Source organism: Hyperolius riggenbachi, chromosome 1 (assembly GCF_040937935.1).
Source record: "Hyperolius riggenbachi isolate aHypRig1 chromosome 1, aHypRig1.pri, whole genome shotgun sequence".
Classification (NCBI taxonomy): Eukaryota; Metazoa; Chordata; class Amphibia; order Anura; family Hyperoliidae; genus Hyperolius; species Hyperolius riggenbachi.
Genome location: NC_090646.1, coordinates 77,134,132 through 77,161,575, shown reverse-complemented (window position 1 = coordinate 77,161,575; position 27,444 = coordinate 77,134,132). Strand labels below are relative to the sequence as shown.

General features: G+C 44.3%; 1 protein-coding gene across 1 annotated transcript in view; it reads right to left on the bottom strand.

Moving 5' to 3' along the window:
* Positions 1-27,444, bottom strand: part of POLR1A (RNA polymerase I subunit A) — a 190,202-nt gene that overhangs the window by 71,300 nt on the left and 91,458 nt on the right. The window contains exons 23-24 of the mRNA XM_068275444.1: positions 6,734-6,955; positions 4,051-4,265 (exon numbers count right to left, since the gene is read on the bottom strand). Of these exons, the coding sequence (XP_068131545.1) occupies positions 4,051-4,265; positions 6,734-6,955 (437 nt within the window). The remainder of the gene's footprint in view (positions 1-4,050; positions 4,266-6,733; positions 6,956-27,444) is intronic.

The window sequence follows — 27,444 nt, the reverse complement described above, 5'->3', positions numbered from 1 at the left end:
TAGTCTAATAGCAATCAGTGTGTGACGGCTGGGATGGAGGGAGGGGCCTCTTAGTCTAATAGCAATCAGTGTGTGACGGCTGGGGTGGGAGGGATGGAGGGAGGGGCCTCTTGGTCTAATAGTAATTAGTGTGTGACGGCTGGGGTGGGAGGGATGGAGGAGCGCACTTTGGTGTCTCAGCCTCGGGTGCTGAAGGGCCTTATCCTGGCTCTGATTGTGTGGTATAGGTTGTGAAATGCACTGGGATAGTTTGAGGGATGATATGCTGTTTATTGTGACAAGTCCCATGTCTGCATGTTCCACACACCATAAATCTGATAAGACAGCGTAAACTCTACTGATGTAAAAAAGGCTGACTAAAATATGTTTGACATACAGAGTAATGTAAACTTTCTAAGTTATGCCCTCTATAAACAGGCTTTTTATTAAACCTAGGTTATTCGGTAGATCTTCCCACTGCTATGAGATGTGTCAAGCTTTAGTCCTTAGTCCATTCTGCTTCACATTCCACAGACTGCCAGTGTATAAACTATGTGAAAAGAGGAGGAGGTATTGAAGTGTAACCATAACAACAACCTCAACAGCCAGTCTCATCAGTTTGCCGCAGTTAATTAATAAACGTACTACACTGATCAGCCAAAACATTAAAAAGCTTAAAGCAAACCTGTAATGAAAAAAAAAAGCCCATGGGTGTAACTTACCTCAAGAGGGGGGAGCCCCTGGATTCTGATGAGACTTCCCCCGCCCTCTCGATCCTGCGCCGGGACCAATGATCCATCCAGGACCATAACATTCCTGTGTAAGCCTCGCACAGAAGCACTTGCAGACGGACATAGCCGAGCCCCATCGGATCTGCTCTACTGTGCAGGCACCTCATGTCTGCGCAGTAGAGCGGATCCAACCCAGCTAGATTATTTCCTGGAGCTCGTTGGTGGATTTTTGGGAGCTGCCAGTGCTAGATCGGGGCTGCAGGAAAGGACAGCCTCATTAGGATCCAGATGCTTCCCCATCCTGAGGTAAGTACCGCCCAGGGGCTCTTTTTTTAGTTGTTACATGTACATGTGAATCTCCATGTTAAAAAATCTCTGACCCATCAAGCAATGATCTCCACAAGAAGGGCTCCTGTGGTATGTGGCTTTTGTATAAGACTTTTGTAAAAGATCAAGTTTTGTATGGCCCCATTCACATGTAGGGATTTATGATGCAAGGGCGACAGGCACACTTCAGTAGTACTATAAACCACAATGCAAATTGCGGCTATGGAGCACAGGAGGGGGGGGGGGGTTAATTTGGGCATGGACGCTCAGCTGTCATATAGCCGAGAGCACGCAATGGTTATGAGTTCAGCTACACTGTAGGTGAACTCGTATAGGGGTAGGGGCGGAGTAAGGAAAGGTTATTAGTCCAGCTACACTGTGGCCGAACTGATATAGCAGTAGGGAGCGGAGCATGGAATGGTTATTAGTCCAGCTACACTGTGGCCGAACTGATATAGCAGTAGGGAGCGGAGCATGGAAAGGTTATTAGTTCAGCTACACTGTGGCCGAACTGATATAGCAGTAGGGAGCGGAGCATGGAAAGGTTATTAGTCCAGCTACACTGTGGCCGAACTGATATAGCAGTAGGGAGCGGAGCATGGAAAGGTTATTAGTCCAGCTACACTGTGGCCGAACTAATATAGCAGTAGGGAGCGGAGCATGGAATGGTTATTAGTCCAGCTACACTGTGGCCGAACTGATATAGCGGTAGGGGCGGAGCATGGAAAGGTTATTAGTCCAGCTACACTGTGGCCGAACTGATATAGCAGTAGGGAGCGGAGCATGGAATGGTTATTAGTCCAGCTACACTGTGGCCGACCGGATATAGCGGTAGGAACTGCAGTCGGATGGCTTGTAGCCACAGTATAGCCAAGCTCACATAGCGGCAGGATATGAGGGGATAGGCTATAATATAGCCAAACCCTGTGAGTTAGTGTAAAGGTGGACACACACACACCACATACAATTTTTCAAAATTTCTTTTCAATTTGAGAAATTACAATCTATTTTTGAATGATTGAATCATTCAAAAAAATCTGGCCAAAGCACCACCACAAGTGTGTTCCATTTTTCTCCAATTATGAAAACAAAAAATGAATTGAAAACTCAAAAAAATTGCTTGGGTCTATACATTAAAAAAAATGTCAATTTTCCCTACACCATTCAATTTTCATAAAAATTCATCAGAAAAATCCACCACTCCCGATTGACTTATAATGTAAAAACTGTAAATTCAATCAGATTTCTTGCTCTAATAATAATAATAAAAAAAAAAAAATAACTTTCGATATTTCGGGACAGCCAATCAATTTTATCGAATTGCCATAAAACCAGGGTTGTGGAGTCTATAAAAAATCATCCGACTCCAACAACTCAGTTTATGAAACGTTCGACTCCAGTTGCCCAAAATTGCTCCGACTACTCAACTCCACAGCCCTGTGTAAAATCGACTTTTTTTTTGTGTTTGTCCATTTAACAGGGCAAGTTTAAGGAAACCTGCAGCAATAGATATATAAGGGGGTGCCATATAGGTCTCCTTTTAAACAAAACCAGTTGCCTGGTTGTCCTGCTGACCCTCCTGGCATCAGTAGTGTTACACGCCTAAAGCAAGCATGCAGCTAATCTTGTCAGAGTCTTTAGCAAAAAGTATTGGAGGCAGAGGATGACTACTATATGGCCACCTAAGTAAACTGATAGGGGAATGTCCTCAGGCAGCTAGACACAGGAAGATACTGGCTGAACCCTCTTCTCTAGGTGCAGCCCTCCACTAACATGTCCTCTTCTTGTAGTTCTCCTGCCAGCTGCCTTGCCTATGTGACTGGGGGGCAGTGGAGGTAAATGCTAAGAGGTGACATAGATGGGGAGATCCAGCAGGCAGTGCACACAGATTGTCAACTGATTTCATGCTGACATTATTGAAAATCTGCCTAAACTGTGTATGACATGAAGAAGTAGAGATCGGCACCATCTGATGTATTAAGCTCAAGTAGTTTATTGTGAAGACATCTTGACAATAAAACGACGTTTCGGAGGTAAACCTCCTTTCTCAAGTTTCTGTCAGTGTCACTGACAGAAACTTAAGAAAGGAGGTTTACCTCCGAAACGTCGTTTTATTGTCAAGATGTCTTCACAATAAACTACTTGAGCTTAATACATCAGATGGTGCCGATCTCTACTTCTTCATGACAAGTTGATCCTGAGTGCTACAGGACCTTTGATCTGGCACATCGATTGATACCATTGGGGAGTGCTGTCCACTACAAAGTTTTAAACTGTGTATGACAACATGACAATTACTTTGGTTTGAAGAGGTCTGAAAAAATATTTTAATCACCTTTTAACCTCCCTATTGTTAAAGATGAGCCTGACTCGTCTATATAAAACTAGCTAGGAACGATAAGGACGAGTCAGGCTCGTCCAGCAATTGCATTTACTCACCGGCGGCGTTGCTGGCGTCTGGGATCCATCGCTAGCAGGTGGGATCCCTCGCGGTCTTTTTGTCATTACAGGTTTGCTTTAAAGTGTACCAGAGACGAAGAACAAAAATGTATACATACCTGGAACTTCCTCCAACCCTCTTCGGATTAATCGCTCTCTTGTGGCATTCCTCCGCCGCCTGGGCGGGGCCAGTTGGTGCAGACGCAGTGCGGCCAAGCACAGTCCTGCGGTTGGGAGCATACTGCGCAGGTGCAGAGCGACTCCGCGAGTGCGATGGGAGAGTGCGCACGGCCGGGCATGCGCAGTAAGCCCCCGACTCCCGCAGTTACCAGGACGGTTTGCGGGGACAGCGGGCAGCGCGAAGGGGGCTGTGGGAAGCCCCAGGTATGTATAATATACTTTTGTATGGTTTCCTTTAAGGCAGTTTACTTGCACAATGTTTTTATTCTCCATCCTTCATGGCAAGGTCACAGCAACAGTAGCAGAGTCCTGTGCCAGGCTATTTATCAACACAACTATAAAAAGCTTCATTGTGCGGACATTCCTTTTTACAAGAGCCAGAGTTGCTACATACCTGTCAGATGGAATCTTGGCCTTGCAGTAAGCAGAGCTGTCCTGCTGCTCCAGGTCCCGGCTGTACTGATCCACTTTGTCTTGGAAAGATTCCGACACGGATCCAAAATACAGATCTGGGCGGAACGCCGACAGGCAGGGGTCAGGCAGATAGGTCGCTCGCTTCACATATTTGCTCCGCACCTTCTCATCCAAAGAGTACCAGCTCGCTGCCAGCTATAAAACAGCAGTGTCATACATATGGTTTATAAGAATACGCTGTTCATATGATTTCATGTATTTATGTCGTGCAGACATTATCCAGATTGTTACACAGTGCATTAAAGGATACCCTAAAGAGAGAGGGATATGCAGGCTGCCATATTGAATTTCCTTTTAAACTATACCAGTTGCCTGTCTGTCCTGAAGATTTTAACTTATGTGGGGCTTCTTCCAGCCCCCTGGACTCCTACTGTTCCCACAAAGTCCTTCTGTTCCACTCTGGCCATCTGCGGCAACTCCCGCAAAGCGGGTTGTCGTCACCAGTTGGCGGCAACTGCGCATGCGTGGCCCTGAGCCGTGCACACCCTGGGAGTCCAGTGGCCGGGAGCATTATGCGCATGCGCAGTATGCCCAATACACTACTGCACATGTGCAGAACGCTCCCGGCATTGAGAGTTCGACCAGGGTGCGTGCAGCTCGGTGTCACACATCCGCAGTAGGCACTGACAGCCCAGCTTTGCGGGGGTCGTCGCAGATGGCCAGAGGGGAGCAGGAAGACGTTGTGGGCACAGTTGGAGTCCAGGGGGCTGGAAGAAGTCCCAGGTAACTTGAAATCTTTTTTTTTTTGCTTAAGATTCCTTTTAAGGACAAAGGATCAGCAGTACAACTAAGCAATTTGTGTTGTTTGAAAGGCAAGATTTTAAGAAGGCAAAATTACATATAGCCTTGCACTAGTTGTGAGAGACCTGCTCCAGTGATACCATTCCTGCTGCTGTTATTACATGGCCAGCAGAACTACACTGCCACCAGCCATTTAAAGCGGATTCGAGATGAAAAACTAAGTATAACAAGTAACTTGTCTAAATATCTTATCTAAAGTTTAGATAGTTTACACAGAATATCTAGCTGCAAACGGCTTCAAAAGTTTATGATTATTTACTCCTGTGATACAATGAGGGCAGCCATGTTCTGTTTGTCACACTGTCACAGGCTGAGGGCTGGAGATACTATCAGCTTGCCTGTGTGTAAATTGAGTCCTCTCTCCACCTCCCATCTGCCTCTGAAATCAATGGCTTGTAACCTTCTCCTGCCCAGACTAAGCTCCAATAAGTTCTTGCTACAGTGCCAAGGCACAAAAGGTGCTGTGGGCGAGGCTTGTTTAGTTTATAGGGAATCAGAGTATTAAAACAAAACAAAAAAAGTATTTGGCTTGAGGAATGCCCTATAAACTATATGAAAGGAACACAATTATGCAATGAGTAAAAGTTTATCTCGGATCCACTTTAACAGCTACCAGTCACCGCTAGGGATCATGGGAAGTATAACTGTGTATCCAGCAAACAGTGTGTGCCGGACATGGCATCAGTCCATCAAAGGAGGCTGTGAAGTGCTTTAATGCTACGAGAGCAGAGAAGGGCTACAAAGACGATGCTGGGAATTTAAAAACCATTTGAACATATTGTAAATTAGAGAAGGGTCAGGAATGTGAATGAGGGATTTTTTAGACTCCAAAAGTTCTCCTTTAAAGGACAACTGTAGTGAGAGGGATATGGAGGCTGCCATATTTTTCCGATCCAGTATTCACCAATGCACAGTATCCGGGCAGGTTGTCCCGCTGATAATGGCTACAAGGTGAACCTTCTATGTCTGGATCATGTGCCTGTACAGAGAGAACATGCCAGGACCTTGCAGCCCATTTAAAAATGCATCTGCAAATAAATAGGGCAAACTTGGTCAGTATAAATTACAAATGGTCAGGGCTGCAGAGAGGTGTGCAATAGTTTGTAGTTGAATGCAGTATACAATGCAAGTTATTTTTTTTAGTTTGTTTTTTATTCTAAAGATTAATTTTAATCAAGTATTGAACGTCATTGCTATCAGTAGCAGATACTCACTTTCCCACGAGAAACCTTTACCTTTTCTCGAATAGATCATCAGGTGTATCTGTATGGCATATTGTTGTGAAATCCCTCCCTTAGTATGATGTCAGGGCCATGGCCTGGACAGTTTCCTGTCTGTGAGCCTCATTGCATTGTGGGAAATAAGGGCTGCTTCCAAGCAGTATCTCCCTCTGCATAGAACTCTCAGTAAACAAACCCTACCTGTGATAAATTGTACAATGTAAATCATGGAGAGGAAACATTTTACACAAATCATTTATAAAATATTGTAAAAAAAAAAAAAGCTATTTTATCCATTACGTTATTTTCACTAAAGTTCCTCTTTAAAATATGTAAATGAAGTGCCTCCGACCTCTGTACTTTTCAGTAAGGCTGGATAAGGACCTGACTTATAAAAAGGTCCTCTAGCTCTGGTGCTTTGAGTCCACCAGGAGAAAAGCACGATATAAATGTTCTGTATCTTGCCTTGTCTAGAATTCAGTCTTAAAAATTCAGATCTTAATCTGAAAATAAAAATATTACACTCTGTTCCATGTTTACCCGACGTATCACTGATTGAGCAGTGCTTGCTCTGGATCTTACCTGCTTGGCCGCCATCTCCCGGCCGTTCTCGTACTGCTCAGGTTCACACATGGCTCTGGCAGCGGCCATTTTCTTCTGGGAATAGAGCAGGAATGCTCCCAGCCTTGGGTATGGTTTGGGATGTTTGGATTTCCATTTCCTGATGGCCTGGCTGTGCCGGTTCGCCTGCTCAGAGTCCAACTTTGACAAAACCTCATCCAAGTGCTTGGACTGTTTTATAACCTGTCAGAGGGAGAGAAAAGAAAGAATGATGAGAGGTATGGCTGTATAAGTGGCGCCATATTCCTGCTGATGGTTTTATCGCTTCTTCTCCTGTCATCTAGCCAACATTAAACTGTTCATAATGAAAGAACCCATCTTGAATCCTACAGCTTGACACCTAACCCAGGGCTGTGGATGTGGAGTTGAGGAGTCAGACCAATTTTGGGTGCCTGGAGGCGGTAGTTTCATAAAACTGGGGAGTTGGATGATTTTTGTGCCATCTCCACAGCCCTGGTAAGTAATAGATTAAGGAGTTGGAGCCATTTTAGGTACCTAGAGTCATAGTTGGAGTCGGTGGTTTCATAAACGTAGGAGTCGGACGATTTTTGTATAGACACCACAGCCCTGACCTAACCTCAACTCATCCCTGGTTGCGTACATTTAGTTCATACACTTGTGAGTTAAGAATGACTGGTAGTCGATAATTTTAATTACCGATATTATACTACTTTAAACATTATGCTCGCTTCAAACTCCTCTATTAATCCCTTCTCTCCCACTAACACTACTACCGCAATACCGAACACTAGCCCTTATACTAGCGCTACACCTAACACTATTCTTTACACTAGTGCTTTAGTGTCCGGAGGAGGCGTGGTTTCACATGAAGCAGCCTTTGTGCGCTGTTTGTAACTGTGCCTATATAAAGAGACATTGCAGCTTTGGCATGCTGGTGTCTGTTGGTCTTCTTACGAAGTATCCTCACTGCTGCTGACACTAACCTCACTACGACTCCTACAGTGTTCTCCCCAGGATCTTTTAGCCGGGTGCTCCACCCGGCTAGTTTTGGTAAACACCCGGCTTTAATCGGCTCACCTCCTTCTCTGCTGTAAGCAGAGTTATGAAGAGAAGCGACGGCCCAGCATTCTCTCATCTCACCCCACCCGGCTACTTTTTCATGTCACCCGGCTGGAAAAGATTTCTGGGGAGAACACAGCTCCAACTACTACAACTGTGTCTAACACGAACTTCACTGAGCTGCAACTAACACTAACATCAATGCTGCTACACCACAATAACTTGACTGTCACTACACCTTACTCTAATCTCACTGCCACGATGGGAAAAACTAACCTTCAACTACACCTTACACTTTTGGTCATGTGTCCCTTACCATTACTCGCAATTACCAATTCTTCCATCGCAGCCGTAACGCTGTCACTCGCCACAACTGTAGTGCCATCATTCGCCAAGTCAAACCACAATTAAAACTCCCTATTGCACTATAGCTGCAATTAACATTTCAGACTATTTAGTACTGTTGAGGCACTACGCAAACCTCCACGTTAAAAGCAAGCATTAAAAGCAAACCTGGAGTTTATTTTCAGTCATTTACCCTTTTTTTTTATTCTTCATTATAACATTGTATCATTCTGTCACAGTTTCAGTTTTAAAACCACACTGTCTTTCAGCTGTAAAACAAAGCAGAAATAATGATCCTTTGAACGTTCCTGCAGTTTACATGTGGGTACAATACAGTCCTGTTTTCTGAAGCAATTAACCAACCAAGAAACAGTGTAAGACAGCTTGAGATAAGGTTTTACTGCAGGAAAGTTAAAAAGGTCATTATTTTTGCTTTGTTTTATAGCTTAAAAGAAAGTGTGGTTATAAAACTGTAAAGTCAGGGGTCGTCTTTTACGCCACGCCAGGTGTCATTGATGCCGGGTAATATGCCCTATCCTGTTACCGCCTCTCAGATATTGCTGCTGAGGACTGTATTGAAGTGGTGCACATGTGCAAGTTCTGAGAGGCAGAGAAGGAGGTAAGTAGGATACAAGGGTGGGCCAGAAGGGTAAAAGAGGCATGTTTTTTGGGCACAGCACAATCTATTCTTCCATACCGCTCTAAAAAACAGGGAGACAAGGAGAGCTGACCAATTCACTTAGGGAGAGGGAGAGTTAACCAATCCAAATAGCCAATTACCTATATACTGTTATATACTGGATACCACATACAGTACAGCAGCAGTATCTGTTCATCCACAGAGCCAGTATGATTTTTTAAAAAATTTATTTGGTGCACGTTGGAAGAGGGGTAGTGTTATACGGCCAGTATATCCCAAACTCTATATTTTAACTGGAAAAGTTGGGGGGGGTCGTCTTATACGCCCAGTCGTCTTATACGCCGGAATATCCTTCCCATTGTCAATACAACATGAGAATGATCAACTTCTAAGTGCAACAGCAAGCTTCACCGATGTTCAGAAACACTCACTATTGTCCGCTCCATCTAGAAAAGACGTAACAACCCTCAGCCATACCTCACATCAAGCAGACAAGTCAACACGCTGAGCAAACTTGTAAAACAGATGTAAACTATACAGCTACATTTATGGAGTGATCAGGAGCTCAGTTGAATGAGCTGAATTCTATTTTAATAGACGCTCAGAGTCGATCTGTAAATGGTTCCAAAGGTTGCCGTGCGGAGCTGGCTCAATAACCGGCCATACTAATGATTTAGAGTCTACAGCGAGGATCATAAATTCCAACTGGAAAGATCGATTTATGGCCCTGCAGGTCATTAAGTAGATTTATCACAGAACTATTACATGGAACTTACTTGACATAATAACCAAAACCAAACAACGAGGCTACATTTGCCATCCAGCGGAGTATCAAACCTTGCTGCCACTGTCGTGTGTACTTTAAAGCACGGTGGTCATGATAAGAATAGAAGCTACCCTTCCTGTCTTCACGTCGAAAAATGTTTGCCTGTAATGCATATTATTATTATTGATGCTGATCTGCACTCTATAATACTTTATTCATTTAGAACAGGTGGCTACAGAACTTTTTTTTTTTTTTTTTTTGACAAATCAAAAGAAATGGTTTTTGGTGGGGAATCGGGAGATTTGGGCGCCTGGGGCTAATGGACTATTTCGGTGTCCCATACGTGCTAATGCAAAATATCAGCTATTGGGTGGCAAAGGAAAAAATTTGAACACCCGATAAAAATATTTATCGGCTGTTGGGCCCGTCCAAGCAAAGTTTTTAGTTTTGAGAATTTTTTTGACAATTATCAATTTATAAATTATCATTTTAAATGTGTCATCACTATTGAAGTCAATTTTGAGAATTAGCATTTTGAAATGTATTGCTTCTTGTATTAACATTATTTGCAGTGAAGAAAGGGGGTTTTAGGTTTAGGCTTCGGGAACGAGGGTTTTAGGGTTAGGCACCACCAGGGGGGTCTTATGTTGGGAATACACGGGTCAATTCTGGCGCTCGATTCTGCGCCCGATCGTTTTGCCTGCTCGAGTCTCTTATCGTCAGCTTGTTTTTTTTTAAATCTTTTTTTAATTCACTTCAATGAGGAATCGAGCTGCAAAACGATCGAATGGTGATCGGACATGTTGGAAATTATCTATCAAGCCATCTTGATGGCTCAAAATCGAGTCGTGTATTCTCAGCATTAGGGTTAGGCATAAACCTAACACATAGGGTCAGGCATCAATAGAGGGAGGGTTCTGTGTGAGAGCAGGGTTGGGTGTAGTTGTAGTAAAATACAGAAAATAGTAATTTTACCAATGTTTTACTATGCTCATTAGGACTGTAAATATATTTTCATTTTCATTGTTATAGACAATATTTTGCCCTTTTAAATACCATTATTTTAATCTTCATCAAGATGGCGCCGGGTGAGGACGCCACGGCCACAGGGCATCCGGTCTCTTTGTCTCCCCTTCCCCTAACATCCCCTCTGGCGACCTCCCGATCACCTCCACCCACCTGAGGATGATGCAGGGGCCACGATGGTGCCTCGCAGGCTGCTGGAGGATCGGGAGGGAGCGTGCTGCGGGGTGAGGACTGCTTGCCCGGGGAATCCATCACTGCTGCCAGGGGAGCCGGGACGCCGCTCTGGGGCCAGGGGACACCGCACGCACCACGCAGCGCAGCACCACGCCACCTCCACGCTGCATAGCTTCCGCCTCTCCTGCCGGGGACCACACGGAGAGGGGCAGCGGCGGCTCCACACTGCCCTCGGTCGCTCATGACTGTCGGGGGCTGCCGCCTGGGAAGAAGCCGCAATATGCCCCCGCCGCCACCACTTGCCGACCAGGGCCGCCGCCGTAGACCTCCCCCAGAGACCTCCCCATCACAGGACTGCTGGGGTTGCCGGTCCCCCTCCACCACGGGTCGCCCAGGGACCAGCAAGGGCACATGGGTCACCTGCCACGTGCGGACAAGGCCTGTCTGCAGCGGCTCCCCAGTCACCAGGAAACAACCACGAGCAGGCTGCCACCGTGCTGATGGAGGGCCTGTGGCTGCTCCTCGCAGCCACAGAGAAGGTATGCTGCCCCTGGCCTGTCCACCTCTGCTGCCTAGCCAGGGTGCCCCCTTCCTGGCCCTATGTCCACCAATGGGGCCCAGCCGAGGTGCCCCCCGGCCTCATGTCCACCACTGCTGCCCAGCCTGGGTGGCCCCAGGCCCCACGTCCACCACTGCTGTCCACCACTGCTGCCCAGCAAAGGTGCCCCCTGGCACCACAGGGCCCCACTGGGTCTGCACCCTCATCAACCAGCCATGCGGACCCTGAAATTAGGAGCGATTCTCCTCGAGCAACCTGGCTCAAGTGATCCCTGCTGGCCGCCTCCATCACGATCCCCCCCCCAGCATCCCCTCTACTTTCCGCGGACAATCGGAGCATCTGTCTAGTTGGGAGCGCGTCGCTGTGTAGCGTCCAGTGCCGAAAATGGCAGTGCTCATATCAGCTCTCAGGCTGCTCCTCCAGTCCCACTCTTTTCTGTTCCCGCTATCAGTGTATGTCTTGCTATGCTATGTGTGTATTACGTAAATTGTACGTTTATGCTGTAATGCTCTGTTTGCATTATGTTACTGTACGTGTATGCTGTAATGCTCTGTTTTTGCTTTGATTTTGCTTTTGCTTTTGTTTATACGTATGTACCTATGCTTAATTGTATACGACGCTCTGCTTAAATGTACGCACAAACTGTAATGTTGCCCTATGTATGCTTGTCCCACGTCTACGTATGTACCATGCTATTTTCTGTTTTTTCACCAACGACCCTGTATGCGCCAAAACCAATTTCGGGTACAATTCACCGTTGTACTTGGCGAAATAAATTCTGATTCTGATTTAACGTAGTTATTATTCTATCTCAGATAGAGATGAAGATACTATAAAAAAAACTGTTATAGACAATATTTCAGCTATACCCCACGTACTTTTTTCCTGCCACCCAACTTTGAAGTATGCACAGAAATGTTTTTGGTGGTGGGTTTGTGCAGGTGCTCGCTCAGCCAGTGGGGAAGCCGATGTACCCACTATCCATTAGGCTCCACAGAGCTTAATCATTTTTAATAAAAGCAGCATTACTATACTATAACAGAAACACACACACACACACACACACACACACACTAGAAGATGGTGAGCATGTATACTGTAAACAAGAAAGAAAAAAATATGCTGCCCATTCCCATGCTGCTACATCTGATTGTATACTATGTTGTTTTGTATGTACTTCAATGCACTAGCACTGTCTTGAGCACTAGATCACTTTCACATCTGACGAAGCTTCCTTAGGCAGCGAAACATGTAGGGATATGCGTTTTTGTAGCATGTAAATAGTAGTCATTGTATTGAGCTGAGAGAGAGGAGAGTCCGGCATTACCTTTGAGACTCCATCTCCTCCCCAGTTCTATCGTGAATGTAGCTAATGGCAATCCTTAAATAATGTTTCTCTCTGTCTCTTTAATGTACAACAATTAAGTTTACAATGTATTGACTGTCAAACTTTCTCAGACCTGTACCTTCCCTTATTAGGCAAACTTTGTTGTAGTCAGTAACGTACTAAAGCAAGCATTGACTGGTCAAAATCAAGCAAATATACAGTGATGTGAAAAACTACTTGCCCCCTTCCTGATTTCACACAGGGCCATGTAGGTTTTAAGTTTTTTTTTCTCACTAAATAATAAAAACCATCATTTAAAACTGCATTTTGTGTTCAATTATGTTATCTTTGACTAATAGTTAACGGTTTTTGATGAGCAGAAACATTTAAGTGTGGCAAACATGCAAAAGAATAAGAAATCAGGAAGGGGGCAAATAGTTTTTCACATCACTGTACCAATGACCTGCACATTACACTATCGGCAGGCAGATGTGAATAATATAGATACTACAAACGGTAGGCAAATACAAGTGTTATGCATACAACATCATAAGCAAGTTGATATCAAAAACATGCAGACCAGATATTGCAAACCATTGGCAAATACCAATAATATGCATATAATGCTAGTGACAGATCGATATCAATGGCATGTGGATATTGTGTGTGCTTCCTTCAGCCACTCCAGTTTCCTCTCACAACCCAAAAACATACTACTAATAAGATCACTGTTCTCCTCCAAATTGGCCCAATGGTGCCCATACACAGTACCATTTTTTTTATTAGATCATTTTCTTTGATTATTCCGTTAGATTGAGTATAAAGATTTTTCCAACATGTCCAATCAGATTTTTATAAAAAAAAAAAAAATGGATAATGGATTCTTTTTTTCTTGATCGAAAAAAAGATTATTTTAAACTTTCATTCCATTTGATCGTTTTAGTCAAATAAACAGGAAAATGGAATGTTTTTATTGTAACGTGTATGAGCAACATCAGACTGCTCAGCCAGGCATACACAATACGAGCCAATAAAGACTCGCGGACGCATGCAATAAGCTACGAGAACGTTGCTTCAATTGCAGCCAATGGCGGTTGCAGGTGAGAAAAGAATTAAGTCAAATTTAACAAAAAAGGGTACAAAATAATATTCTCAAACTATTTCAGGCTGTACAAGTTTTCCTACATTTTTTTTTTCAGTATCAGTCGCCCTACTTACTGAGGCTGAGAGCGGCGCCTAGGGGATAAAGAGGCATGACACAGCGCAGAGAACATGCCTGTGTCCCACTCCAGCTACACCATTTCAGAGATGCAAAATTACTGTATTCATGAACAAAATATACAACACTGTTTGTTTTTTTTTTATTACATTTTTTTTGTTAACAAAAAAACATTGAACTAAAAAAAAAAAAAAAAAAAAAACAGTTCTGTATATTTTGTACATGAAGACAGTAATTGTGCATCTCTGAAATGGTGTAGCTGGAGTGGTTTGTAAGTAGTGGACTGTCTGTATCACTATTTTGCCACTGAAATCCAGTGTAAAATTTGCACTATGCTTCATGTTTGCACTGTCCTTTTTAAAAGCACTGCTGGAAGAATTTTTAGTGGAAATGGACACTGAACGACATGAATGGAAAAAAATGTTATAGCATGACGGATGCTGAAAAGTATTATCCAATAAAAGCTCTCATTTCACAACAGGGCTGGGATGACATTGTCACACAAAAATAGTTGTTGTGCTAGTTATTTTCAGATGTCTGAAATGGAATGGAACTTAGGAACCTGACAAATAAACTGGCACAACTTGAAGGGATGGTTCTGATCCAGTTCTGAAACATGCCTGAAGAAGAAACTTATAGATTTGAAAGCTTGCAGAAAAATCTTGTACAGTTAAAGGTATCACCTAAACAACTTTTGTTGTTATGTTTTCAGATGTCAGTCAGCTCAAAACCCCACCAGGGTAAAAATGTGTTTATGATTAATATTTAGGTGATTTCTGTTGTTGTGAGAACTTGAATAAATAATGTAAAACAGGATCCATTCATTTTCCACAAACACTGATTGCTAAAACCTCAAAAGCATCATGAATTTGTCATGGCAAGTTATAAAAGCAATCCATTCCCATAATAGCCTTTGTGGCAGATGGATGTTTATTGTATTTAATGTATTGGGAGGCCCCATGCTTAAAGGGAACCTGAAGCGAGTAAAATTATTTAAAATAAACACATTGCGTAGCTGCAAATGAATATTACATACTAACCTCACTGCCAGTTACTCTCAGAAGATCACCTTTTTCTTCTTACAGTGATCCCTTCCAGTTCTGAAAATAGTTTGTCAGAACTGAAATATACCAGTTTCTGTCAGTTATATATCAGCAGCTGTCAGTTACAACGGAATGTCCAAGGTAATGTCCATGTTTCCCTATGGCTCAAGTGGGTGATATTACAGTTTAACCTGTTGCCGACCGCGTCACGCCGATGGGCGTGGCCGCGGCGGCAGCCCCAGGACCGCCTAACGCCGATTGGCGTAAAGTCCTGGGGCTCTGTTTTGCAGGAGATCGCGCACATCTCCTGCTTGGTGGGTGGAGCTAAGCTCCGCCTTCAGTCTCCGAGCGGCTATTGCCGCTCGGGAGACTGTTAGACGGCGTAATCGCCGTCTAATTACCCGTACAGCGCTGCGATCAGCAGCAGCGCTGTACTGGGGACAGCTGTGTGACACGGCTGTCCCCTCCTGAGCCACAGAGGTGATCGGCTGTCATAGGCTGAAGCCTATGACAGCTGATCACAGGGATTGGCCGGTGGAGGGAGGGAGGGGGGTCTACAACGGGGGAAAAACAAACAAACCATTTTTATTTAAAAAAATAAATAAAAAATAAACAAACCCAAATAAATAAACAAACACTGGGGGGGGGAGAGCTCTGTTGGTGGGGAGAAAAGGGGGGAGGAATCACTGGTGTGCTGTGTCGTGCAGTCCTGCAGCTTGGCCTTAAAGCTGCAGTGGCCAATTTATTAAAAATGTGCCTGGTCTTTAGGGGGGTTTAACACAGCAGTCCTCAAGAGGTTAACAGTGTACTGATCAGGAAGTTGTTATGGGGTAATGGCCATTTTTAAAATGGAGGACAGAGAATTCCATTGATCACAGTAGACAACTGGGACGCAGGAGAGGAGAAAGAGTTTGAGTAGACTACATGGGAGGTAAGTATGACCTGTGTATGGTTATTTTGACTTTTTATATTCATTTCAGGTTCTCTTTCAGCATAACATTGGTTTGTGTTGCAATGCAGCCTGCTGGTATGTGAATAGATAAGCAGATTAAAGTGGATTTGAACTCTTGCACAGGACAGAGGGAAAACAGAGAAAAATACTGCCTGTTTGTATTTAGAGAGTTTAGAGAGTTTGGCCTGTCTAATTCCCCCTCATCTGTGACTAATCAACAGTGTAATTTGATCTCTCAGCTGTCAGCTCAAGAGTTCTGGCAGCCTCAGCAGAGTAGCTTATTTGTAAACACAGGATGTTAACCCTTTGTCTGCTACCAGGAAGTAGGCACACAGCAGATTTATTGCAGGTTCTCTCTCAGCTGTAACAAATGTTTGTTTTTTTTACATGTTATTCTGCTGTTGCTTATCTTTTAGAGCAGAGAGGAAGTTCTGAGTTCAGATCCCCTTTGATACAATAAAGCAGACTGCGTGCAGCATTCGGTATACAGCAGAGATTCCTGCGGGTGGGGAAGAGGGGAGGACAGTGCGATAGGGTGGTGCTTGGGTTTTGGGGATCGCTAAAAATTTGGAACAGAAGTTGGGTGGTTGCTGTACACACACTGGAGTCACTCAAGATTCTCACCAAAGGCGGTCTTTATCGTTCGCCATGGCAGAGTTCAAACCAGTGTATGTACGTAGCTTTAGGCTTTCCCTCTCGAGACATCCTAGAGCGGAGCAGACAGTTCAGTGTCCGCTCTGATTGATCTTCTGGTCTGGTTCACATCCAGAAACAAGAAACAATCATGCAGCTAATCTTAGGGAAAAGGGGGTTGCGCATCCCTAAAAACATGCTGCAATTGACTGGTTAATCGCTCAGGCATGCACCACCTCTATTAGGCTGAAAATGCATGCCCTGCGTCCAAAACAAATGCTACATTTATTATGCTATGGAGGAACTTTGGGTTTCACTATAGTTTGCATGCAAAGTATAATATACTGGACACTTGCACCACGGTGAGGTAGACCTCTGCGCAAGTGGCCTAACCTAAATTAAAAACATCATATGTATAACCCTGGGAGCAGCTAAGCAAAAATGTGTAACTTACATTTTAATGGACAGCGAGGAGAGGGCCAGCGCATACCACAAAGGCTGCATCTGAAATGACCAACAGCTCACATGTGCAGCACCTCTAATAAGCCAAGCTTGGTGATTTCAGATGCAGCTTTTATGGTATGCGCTGGCCCTCTCCTCGCTGTCCACTAAAATGTAAGTTACACATATTTGCTTAGCTGCTCCCAAGATTATACATATGTTGTTTTTAATTTAGGTTAGGCCACTTTTCCGGAGCTTTACCTCACCGTGGTGCAAGTGTTCAGTATATTATACTTTGCATGCAAACTATAGTGGAAGCCAAAGTTCCTCCATAGCGTAATAAATGTAGCATTTGTTTTGGATGCAGGGCATGCATTTTCAGCCTAATAGAGGTGGTGCATGCCTGAGCGATTGACCAGTCAATTGCCTCATGTTTTTAGGGATGTGCAACCCCCCTTCTTCCTAATTTTGCTAGTATGTAACAACCAGGTTAGCTGCTCCCAGCCCGTACTCCTGAGTTTCCTGTTTGCATGGTAATAGTAGTTATGCATATGTTTTGCATCTGATTTGAATGTGAAGTGTGCAGATAGCTTATTAGAGGTACTGCACATGTGAACTGTTGGTCATTTCAGATGCAGCCTGTTGTGGTTTGCGCTGGCCCTCTCATCGTTGCTGCTAATCTTATCAGATCTGCCAATAATGTCAGAAACACCTGATCTGCTGCATGCTTGTTCAGGGTCTATGGCTAAAAGGAATAGAGGCAGATGATCAGCAGGGCTGCCAGGCGACTGGTATTACTTTAAAATATGGCAGCCTCCATATCCCTCTCACTCAGTTGTCCTTTAAAGAGAAACCATAACCAAGAATTGAACTCTATCCCAATCAGTAGCTGATACCCCCTTTCCCATGAGAAATCTATTCCTTTTCCCAAACAGATCATCGGGGGCTCTGTATGGCTGATATTGTGGTGAAACCCCTCCCACAGTGTGATGTCAGGACCATGGTTCTGACATCACACTGTGGGAGCCTTGTTGCATTGTGGGAAATAACAGCTGTTTACAGCTGATTCCAACTGCCAAAAAAGCAAGCAGCATCTCCTTCCACTGACATAATCTGCCAGCAGTAAAAATGTCACCATGTTATAAATGTCAGAATGTAAATCAGGGAGAGGAAAGAGTTTACAATGGGCAAACACTGACTAAATCATTTATACATAATTATTGTAAAAATGAAGCATTTTTTTTATTGCATTATTTTCACTGTAGTACCTCTAAGCATCAGTTGCATAAGGGGTGCAGAATGTAAATACCATTCCATCTGGGATATTTGGAATACATCACGCTATACTTGCCCTAGGGTTTAATAGCTGTCCTTTGATCTCATGCCATTGACCTTCTGTCTGGCCTCCTCCCTTATTTATTATTTTTTCTTTTAAGGGGGATACTGCGATGGCTGTCTGGTGGGGATAGGGGGTCCCGCAGGACCTTGGCTGTTTTATGTTAACAGTTTTTTTTGTTTCCATTTGTATGTTTTCTAACATGCCACTTTTTGGAATGTTCTCCCCGAGGGTTTTTTTTTTTTTATACACTTGCAGACCTAAGCCTGTTTAAAAAAGGGGCTCTAGGTCTGTCTTGGAACACCCCCTCCCTCCCCTGTGACCGCCAGCACCGCGCACAGTAAGCTTGCACGCACGTCCACCCGGCGCCCCCCTGATCCCTGTCCAAAGGCTGTCCCTGCGGCACATGCGCCGTAGTGCAGACGCAGACACACACACGCGCGCGCACGCACGCACGCACACACACGCACGCACACGGTTTATTCTAGAGGATTGGCTGTACTATTAATGCAGGACTTTGTAACTTATTCAAGTAACATCAGTATTCTCTGATCATCCTATTTTACTGTTCCCTTTTACTGCCTGCGTGCAGTTAATGCCCTTGTAATTCTTTTTTGCACTTTTCCAATAAAGTTGACATGTCAAGTCAAAAATAAAAATATATAAATAAATAAAATTATACACAGCATTCAATTAATGCACGATTAAATCCTCTTACACAAAGGCCATCCACTAGCTCCGCAATCAATCTTTCAACATCACACATCCAACCAATTCAGCAACAATTTGCACCCAACACAATTTTAGACAAGCTAACATTATGTACAAAAAAATATATGCACATATTTTTGCATGTACTTTTATACATAATTTTAGCTTGTCTGCAAACGTTTTTTTATTGAATACATGAATGGCTGTTTGCTGCATGTCCATGATTGAGATATCTCAGGGTCAAAGACCATCAACTATATTGAGGCAAGATCTTGCAGTGTATGGCCAATGAATGTCTAGGAGAAGGTTCATAACAGCGCGGGCCGTTAGCGGTGCATGTTCCATTTTTCCGTGTCACCGGAAGGTATAGGAAGATCAGCAAACAAAAACGCGCATTAAGGGCCTGTACACACTGCTGCGCTTGCGCTGCGTTTTTAAAAACGCATGCGTTTTTAAAATCGCAAGGTCATTTGAAAAAGAATGAAAATCGTGATGACTTGTACACACTGGTGCGATGCGTTTTTAGAAAAAGTGCCTGCTGCGCTTTTTTAAGCGCAGCGCTTGAAAAACGCATTAAAAACGCATGCGCTTGCGTTTTTGCCTGCGTTTTTTAAGAAATCAGTATCCCAGAAGACTGCAATTTCCTGATTCCTGTTAAAATGTAAACTGGGAGAAAAAACAAAGGATTTTTTAGCCAATCAGCAATTACAAGAAAAATGCAAACACATCAAAAACGCAGGCAAAAGCGCATGCGTTTTTAAAAACGCATACGATGCGTTTTTAAAACTATATGCACTTGCGATTTTTAAAACCGCATGTGCTTGCGATTTTGCGTGCGTTTTTTAGTGTGTACAGGCCCTAAGGCGATTGCATTCGCGTTTTTAAGAATAAATACATTGTATTTATTATTTTCCGGGTCAAAGAGTTCACTTCCTGACTTGCGTTAGGAAGTGAATTACAAAACCGCTCAGAAAAAAATGCTTAGAAAACCGCTAAGTACAAAAACGAATCGCCACCCAAGCGTCGGGAATCGGGAAAAAAAGACGCCTCAAAAACAAACACAACGCGAATGGACACGCGAGCCGAACACAATGTGAACAAGGCCTCAATATTAAGCTGAGTGCGCAGGAGTTCCGGTTTATAATTTTTTAAAGATTTCAGCATGAAATTGATTGGGAATCGCCCTGTGGTGTATGAGCAGCCGACAGATCTCTTTCTAATCAGATTCGATTACAGAGAGATTTCTCTCTTGGTGAAATCTGCCCATCATTGTTAGATGCATGGCTACCTTTATCCAATAAAAGCGCTCTTTTCACAATGGGGATAGTTGTTTTATCAGTTATTTTCAGATGCCTGTCAGCTAAAAAGCCCACCAGGGTAAAAATTCATTAGCAATTAATACTTAGGAGGTGCCTGTTGTTGTGAGAGGAACTTGAATAAATACCGGTAATTGAAAACAGGATCCATTAATTTTTACTACAAACCCTGATTGCTAAAACCTCAAAAGCATCATGAATTTGTCATGGCAAGTTATAAAAGCAATCCCTTCTCATAATAGCCATTGTGGCAGATGGATGTTTATTGTATTCAATGTATTGGGATGCCCCATGTTTAAGCATAACATTTGTGTTGCAATGCAGCATGGTGGTATGTGAATAGATAAGCAGGGTAAAGCAATGAAGCAGACTGCATGCAGCATTCAGTGAGGCCTCGTCCACATTGCGTTCCGCTGCCGTTAGTGTTCGCGTTGGGCGGTTTATGCCTTTTTCCCCCTTCCCGGTGATTTCTGTGAGTTGGGTGGTTTTGGTAAACGTTTTTGTAAACACTATTGAAGAGCGATTCAGTTTTTTCACTTCCTGACATCAGTCAGGTAGTGAACTATTTGATCCAGAAAATAAATACAATATTTATTCTTAAAAATGCAAACACAATTGCTGCACAAAGTGATTTTGTGAGCGTTTTGCGTTTTTTCTATACCTTCCATTGAGGCAAATCGCCTCAGAAATGGTCCATGCAGCGCTTCTCTGAGCGGATCAGAAACAAACCAGATGTGAACTCTCTCATAGAGAATCATTGCACAAGCGCTTACAGGGCGATTTGGAAAAATCGCCAGCGCTTAAAAAACTCCAAAAGTGCCTCCAGTGTGAACGAGCTCTTAGTGACAGAGAATCCTATGGGCGGGGCAGAGGGGAGAACAATGCAATCGGGCGCAACGCATATCAGTTATTCTGCCCAGATCAAGTGGTGGAACAGTTCAGACGACTACTGGGCACAACACACACATCTCATGTGGAAAGTCACTTTCTCATGAGCATTTTTTTTTGAACGGCATGATCGTAATATATTGCAATATCGGGGTATGTGAACAATGTGTTTTAAACTACTTATAGTTTCTTTTTGCTGGGAAATATAGTTTGAGCGAGGTGGCTTGTTTGCATCCCTTGACAGATATAGCGTTCGTACAAACCTTTACACTCTTATTCCTGCTCTTTCAGGGTTTATTTGCTGAACTAACAGAGTAACCAAACAGCATGGGGTGACCCAAAACCACTAGGAAAGTATAGGGGACTAAAAGAGACTGAAAAGCCCTCCCACTAGAAAAAGCAAAGCTTAGTGTGGTGTGCCTTCTTAAAACAGAAGGTACTTGAGATAATTCAGATTTAAAGAGACACTGTAACCTCAAAAAGATCCCCTGGGGGGTACTCACCTCGGGTGGGGGAAGCCTCCGGATCCTAATGAGGCTTCCCACGCCGTCCTCTGTCCCACGGGGGTCTCGCCGCAGCCCTCCGAACAGCCGGCGACTGTGCCGACTGTCAGTTCAATATTTACCTTTGCTGGCTCCAGCGGGGGCGCTGTGGCGACTTTCGGCACGGAAATAGACGGAAATACCCGATCTCCGTCGGGTCCGCTCTACTGCGCAGTTCGGTCAAATACTGCCACTTCCGCCACCGAAGGGAGGTTTCGGAACCCTTCGGGAGCACTTGGGCTCCCGAAGACGGGCCGCTCCATACTACTCATGCTCGAGCGCCCTCTATGACGCACTCGCGCGTGCGTAGTATGGAGCGGCCCGTCTTTGGAAGCCCGAGTGCTCCCAAAGACCTCCAAAGTCCATGCAGCGGCGGACGCGAACGGGCGAGCCAGCGCAGTACCGAGGGCACCGGGAGAGGAGAGGGAAGGCTCATTAGGACTGAGCCTTCCCTCTCCTTAGGTGAGTATCTGACTTTTTTATTTTTAAAGTGGTACCCATTGGCTTTAAGTGGGTAACTGTGGTTACCCACAATGCCCCCTGCTGAATATGCAAATTATCTCTTTATACCCCTGAAGCCAGTCTTACATCTAGAACCGATGTTGTATAGCAGGCCTATAGCTTAAATTTTACAGCTATAGATGCTATAAAGCGGTGCTGCTGGATAGTGTAATGGTTAAGGGCTCTGCATCTGACACAGGAGACCTGGGTTCGAATCTCGGCTCTGCCTGTTCAGTAAGCCAGCACCTATTCAGTAGGAGACCTTGGGCAAGACTTCCTAACACTGCTACTGCCTATAGAGCGCGCCCTAGTGGCTGCAGCTCTGGCGCTTTGAGTCCGCCAGATGAAAAGCGCGATATAAATGTTCTGTGTTTGTTTGTTTTGTTAAAGAGATCATTTGCATATTCAGCAGTGTGCATTGTGGGTAACCACAGTCGCTCACTTAAATCTGATTTATCCCAAGTACCTTCTGTTTTTACAAGGCAAATCGCACTAAGCTTTGCTTTACTAAATACTTCAAAAAGCTGGGTTTTTATTGTTTGTCTTTTAAAGTTTATATTCATGCAGCTGCCCATACTGTGCGCTGTCATCCAAAAATAAAATGATGTATTACCCAGTACAGGCTGTGTTCCTTAGACATAATTTATAGTGCTGGAGAGTGGAGCAGAAAGCTTTATCTGGGACTCGTAACTTACTGGAATCCATGATAAGGACTCTCGGGCTGTTTCTTCTGTCACATTACTCAGATTGAGTGATTCTGCTGCACTCAAAAGCCAACCGCTAAACATAAAGGAGGAGATGCATAGAAGGCAATTAAATAATAACATGCGGTCAGGGTCACAGCTAACGTGCGCAGTGGAGATGACCACACGTGGAGAAGTGACCCTGATCGATTCCAGAAAATTCCACTCATTTCTTCCACTCATCCTCTATAATAAAACCCTAATGTCCCTGTGTCACCTGTGTCAGTGCTTTTTAGCACTGCGCATGTGCAGGGACAAGACGCAGAGACACCGCCGAGAGTTAAAGGAGGACGGGCCAGGAGGTGTAGGTGTGTGTGTGTGTGAGTGCGGTGTGTGTGTGTGTGTGTGTGAGTGCGGTGTGTGTGTGTGTGTGTGTGAGTGTGTGTGAGTGTGGTGTGTGTGTGGTGTGAGTGCGGTGTGTGTGTGTGTGCGGTGTGAGTGCGGTGTGTGTGTGTGTGTGTGTGTGTGTGTGTGTGTGTGTAAGAGAGTGTGTGTGAGTGCGGTGTGTGTGAGTGTGTGAGTGCGGTGTGTGTGTGTGTGAGTGTGTGAGTGCGGTGTGTGTGTGTGTGTGCGGTGTGTGTGTGTGTGTGTGCGGTGTGAGTGCGGTGTGTGTGTGTGCGGTGTGAGTGCGGTGTGTGTGTGTGTGTGAGTGCGGTGTGTGTGTGTGTGTGTGTGGGGGGGGGGAGTGCGGTGTGTGTGTGAGTGCGGTGTGTGTGTGTGTGTGTGTGTGTGTGGGAGTGCAGTGTGTGTGTGTGTGTGTGGGAGTGCAGTGTGTGTGTGGGAGTGCAGTGTGTGTGTGCAGTGTGTGTGCGGTGTGTGTGTGTGTGTGTGTGTGTGTGTGTGTGTGTGAGTGCGGTGTGTGTGTGTGTGAGTGCGGTGTGTGTGTGTGTGTGGTGTGTGTGTGAGTGCGGTGTGTGTGTGGGTGTGTGTGTGTGTGTGTGTGTGTGTGTGTGTGTGTGTGTGTGTGTGTGTGTGTGTATGTATGCGGTGTGTGTGTGTGAGAGTGCGGTGTGTGTGTGTGAGAGTGCGGTGTGTGTGTGTGTGTGAGTGTAGTGTGTGAGTGTGTGTGTGAGTGCGGTGTGTGTGTGTGGCGCATTAGGGACAGACCTAGCCCATTTTTAAACGGGTTAAGTTACTAGTCCTGTATGAGAATATCCCTGTATCTCTGCGTCCCCCGTCTTTGTGTCTGTGCGTTTGCGCTACTGTGCATGTGTAGCACAGACAGCCGTTGGGACAGGAGGAAGATGGGGCCAGGGGGCCGGGCAGGCTTGAGCACAGGCGGACGCATGCACGCGGGTATAGGTGCTGACATGCTGCGAGAGGGGCGCTATGAGGGAGACCTAGAGCCTGTTATATTAACGGGCTTAGGTCTACTAGTTTCAAATGAATTTGCTTGAAATTATGGCAAAGTTGAACTTCTTTTAGAAGAGGATTATTGAAAAATTCCACTCTTGCTAAAGATTTGCTACAAGCGCGAGTCAGTGCTGCACAAGCCTTTCCGCAATTTAATATTATTACAAATAATAAAAAATAAAAACATTTCTTGCTGGGTCATTTAACCACTTATGATGTTTGGGCATGACTCTTCATTTTAGTGCTCCTGTAGGTTCCTGGACATGAGACATACGTTCAGCACCAATTGCTGCCTCTGCACATGCGCTCCCACGTCGCGTGTGCAAACATTTTACAAATGAATGGACCAATAAAGTTGGGGGTAAAAAAAAAAAAAAAAAACAGCCTGCAGCATCCAACGCACTCCGTGTGCTTTGAGAGTGAAGCATACTTTTCATCGTCTATAAATTCACTGTGTTGCAAAGTGCTGCGCAACTTTTCCGTTCAGTTCCAGCTTTTACGCAACGCCCACTGGGAATGTAGCCTAAATAAAGTATTGCTATAAAAAATAAAGGTCAAGTAGTATCTTAATTCTGATTGGAATGGTGCCTGAATTCACATCAGTGGAAGAAAGACTTAAAAGGGAACCTGAAGCGAGGAAATTTATTTAAAACTAGCTGATTGCCCGGCGTTGCCCGGGTATGTATTTGGCTGGTGTTGGCTCAGCATACTTTTTCTAACCCTAAGGGCTCTTTCACACCAGAGCCCTTTTTTGGCGTTTTAACGCAAAGTCTATACTTTGCGTTAACCAAGGTAAAAGGAAAGTCCATAGACTTTCATTTTACCTTTCACACCCAGTGCTGCGTTTCGATGCGTTGCGGTACGACGCACCCGGGCGCATTTTATCGCCGGGAATCGGCGTTTCCCCTTCGGGTTAATTAACTACTACTGCCGCTACTCAGCGTCGCACCGCAGGTTCCCGCCGACATGCCACAACGCGTGCAGGAGCCGTTCTCCTGCACGCTTTTAATGTGTAACCGGCCTAACACACAATTACTCAATGACCAAGTTTGTGAGCTTTGCGGTCTTTGTTATCAATTTGTATTGAAATGAAAAAAATCTGATTGGCTGTTTGTAGCTCCACCCCCTTTTCTGAATTTGAACCCCAGTCACCCAATAACCAACTGTACCAGGTTTGAGCCCTGTGCCATTAACAGTGCAAGAATGGCAGCAATTAAATATTCCCCTTGAAAAGCAATAGGTGAAGCTTGATTCACTTTTGTAGGCTCCACCCACTTTTCTGAATATTAATCCCAGTCACCCAGTGACCAACTGTGCAAAGTTTAAGAACCCTGCCATTAACAGTGTAAGAATGGCTGCAGTTTACATTTTCCCAGTGAAATTTGTTTTTGGCTCCGCCCACTGTTTGTAACCTGGACATACAGTCACTCAATGACCAAGTTTGTGAGCTTTCGGGTCCTTGGCATCAAGTTGTATTTTCCGATGAAATGAAACAAATCTGATTCACTGTTTGTGGCTGTCTCCTGTTCTGAATTTGAACCCCAGTGACCCAATTACCAACTGTACCAGGTTTGAGGCTTGTGCCATTAACAGTGCAAGAATGGCAGCAATTTTAATATTCTCCTTGAAGAGCGACGTGATTTTTGATTGGCATTTTTAGGCTCCACCCACTCTTCTGAATATTAATCCCTGTCACCCAGTAACCAGCTGTGCAAAGTTTGAGAACCCTGCCATTAACAGTGAAAAAAGGCTGCAGTTTACAATTTCCCAGAAAAATCTGTTTTTGACTCCACCCAGTTTTTGTAATCTTAACACAGTCACTCAATGACCAAGTTTGTGAGCTTTTGGGTTTCAGCATCAAAATTGTGTGACTGGAAGCAGTTTATCCAGCAAAGAAATCTGGCTGTTTGTGGCTCCACCCCTTTACTGAATTTGAACCCCAGACACTTAACGACCGACTGTAGCAGGTTTGACGCCTCTGCCATTAACAGTGTAAGAATGTAAAGAATTTGAAAAAAAAAAAAAAAAACAGTGTAAGAATGACTGCAGTTTCAATATTCCCCTTGAAAATCAATAGGTGAATTTTGATTGGCTCTTGTAGGCTCCACCTACTTTTCCGAATATTAATCCTAGTCACCCAGTGACCAACTGTGCAAAATTTGAGAACCCTGCCAATAACAGTGTAAGAATAGCTGCAGTTTACATTTTCCCATTAAAAAAGTTAGTTGTTTTTGGCTCCGCCCACTATTTGTAATCTTGATATAGTCACTCAATGACCAATTTTATGAGCTTTGGGGTACTTGGCATCAATAAGTTGCCTTTTGCCATTGAAATTAAACAAATCTGATTGGCTGTTTTTGGCCTGCTCCCTTCAGAATTTAAACCCCAGTCTCCAAGTGACTGGCTGTAGCAGATTTTAGGCCTCTGCCATTCAGAGTGTAAGAATGGCAGCAATGTAAATATTCCCCTTGAAAATCAAAAGGTGAATTTTGATTGGCTGCTGTAGGCTCCACCCACTTTCCTGAATATTAGTCCCAGTCATCCAGTGACCAACTGTGTCACCTACCCACTTAGTCTTAATTATGCAAAAAGACAATACTGACACAATTATGCAAACCCACTCAGATTGATTTCAGCCATCCTGTTATTGGCAGGGTTCTCAAACTAACAAATCTGATTGGCTGTTTGTGGCTCCACCCCTTTAGTGAATTTGGATCCCAGTCACCCAATGACTGACTGTATCAAGTTTGAGGCCTCTGCCATTAACAGTGTAAGAATGGTAGCAATGGGAATATTCCCCTTGAAAATCAATAGGTACATTTTGATTAGCTGTTGTAGGCTCCACCCACATTTCTGAATATTCATCCCAGTCACCCAGTGGCCAATTGTGTACAGTTTGGGAACCCTGCCATTAACGGTGTAAGAATGTCTGCAGTTTATATTTTCCCAGGGAAATTTGTTTTTGGCTCCACCCACTTTTTGTAACCTTGACACACAGTCACTCAATGACCAAGTTTGTGAGCTTTCAGGTGCCTGGCATCAAAAATGTGTGAATGGAAGCAGTTTATCCACCAAGGAAATCTGATGGCAGCAGTTTAAATATTCCCCTTGAAAATCAATAGGTGAATTTTGATTGG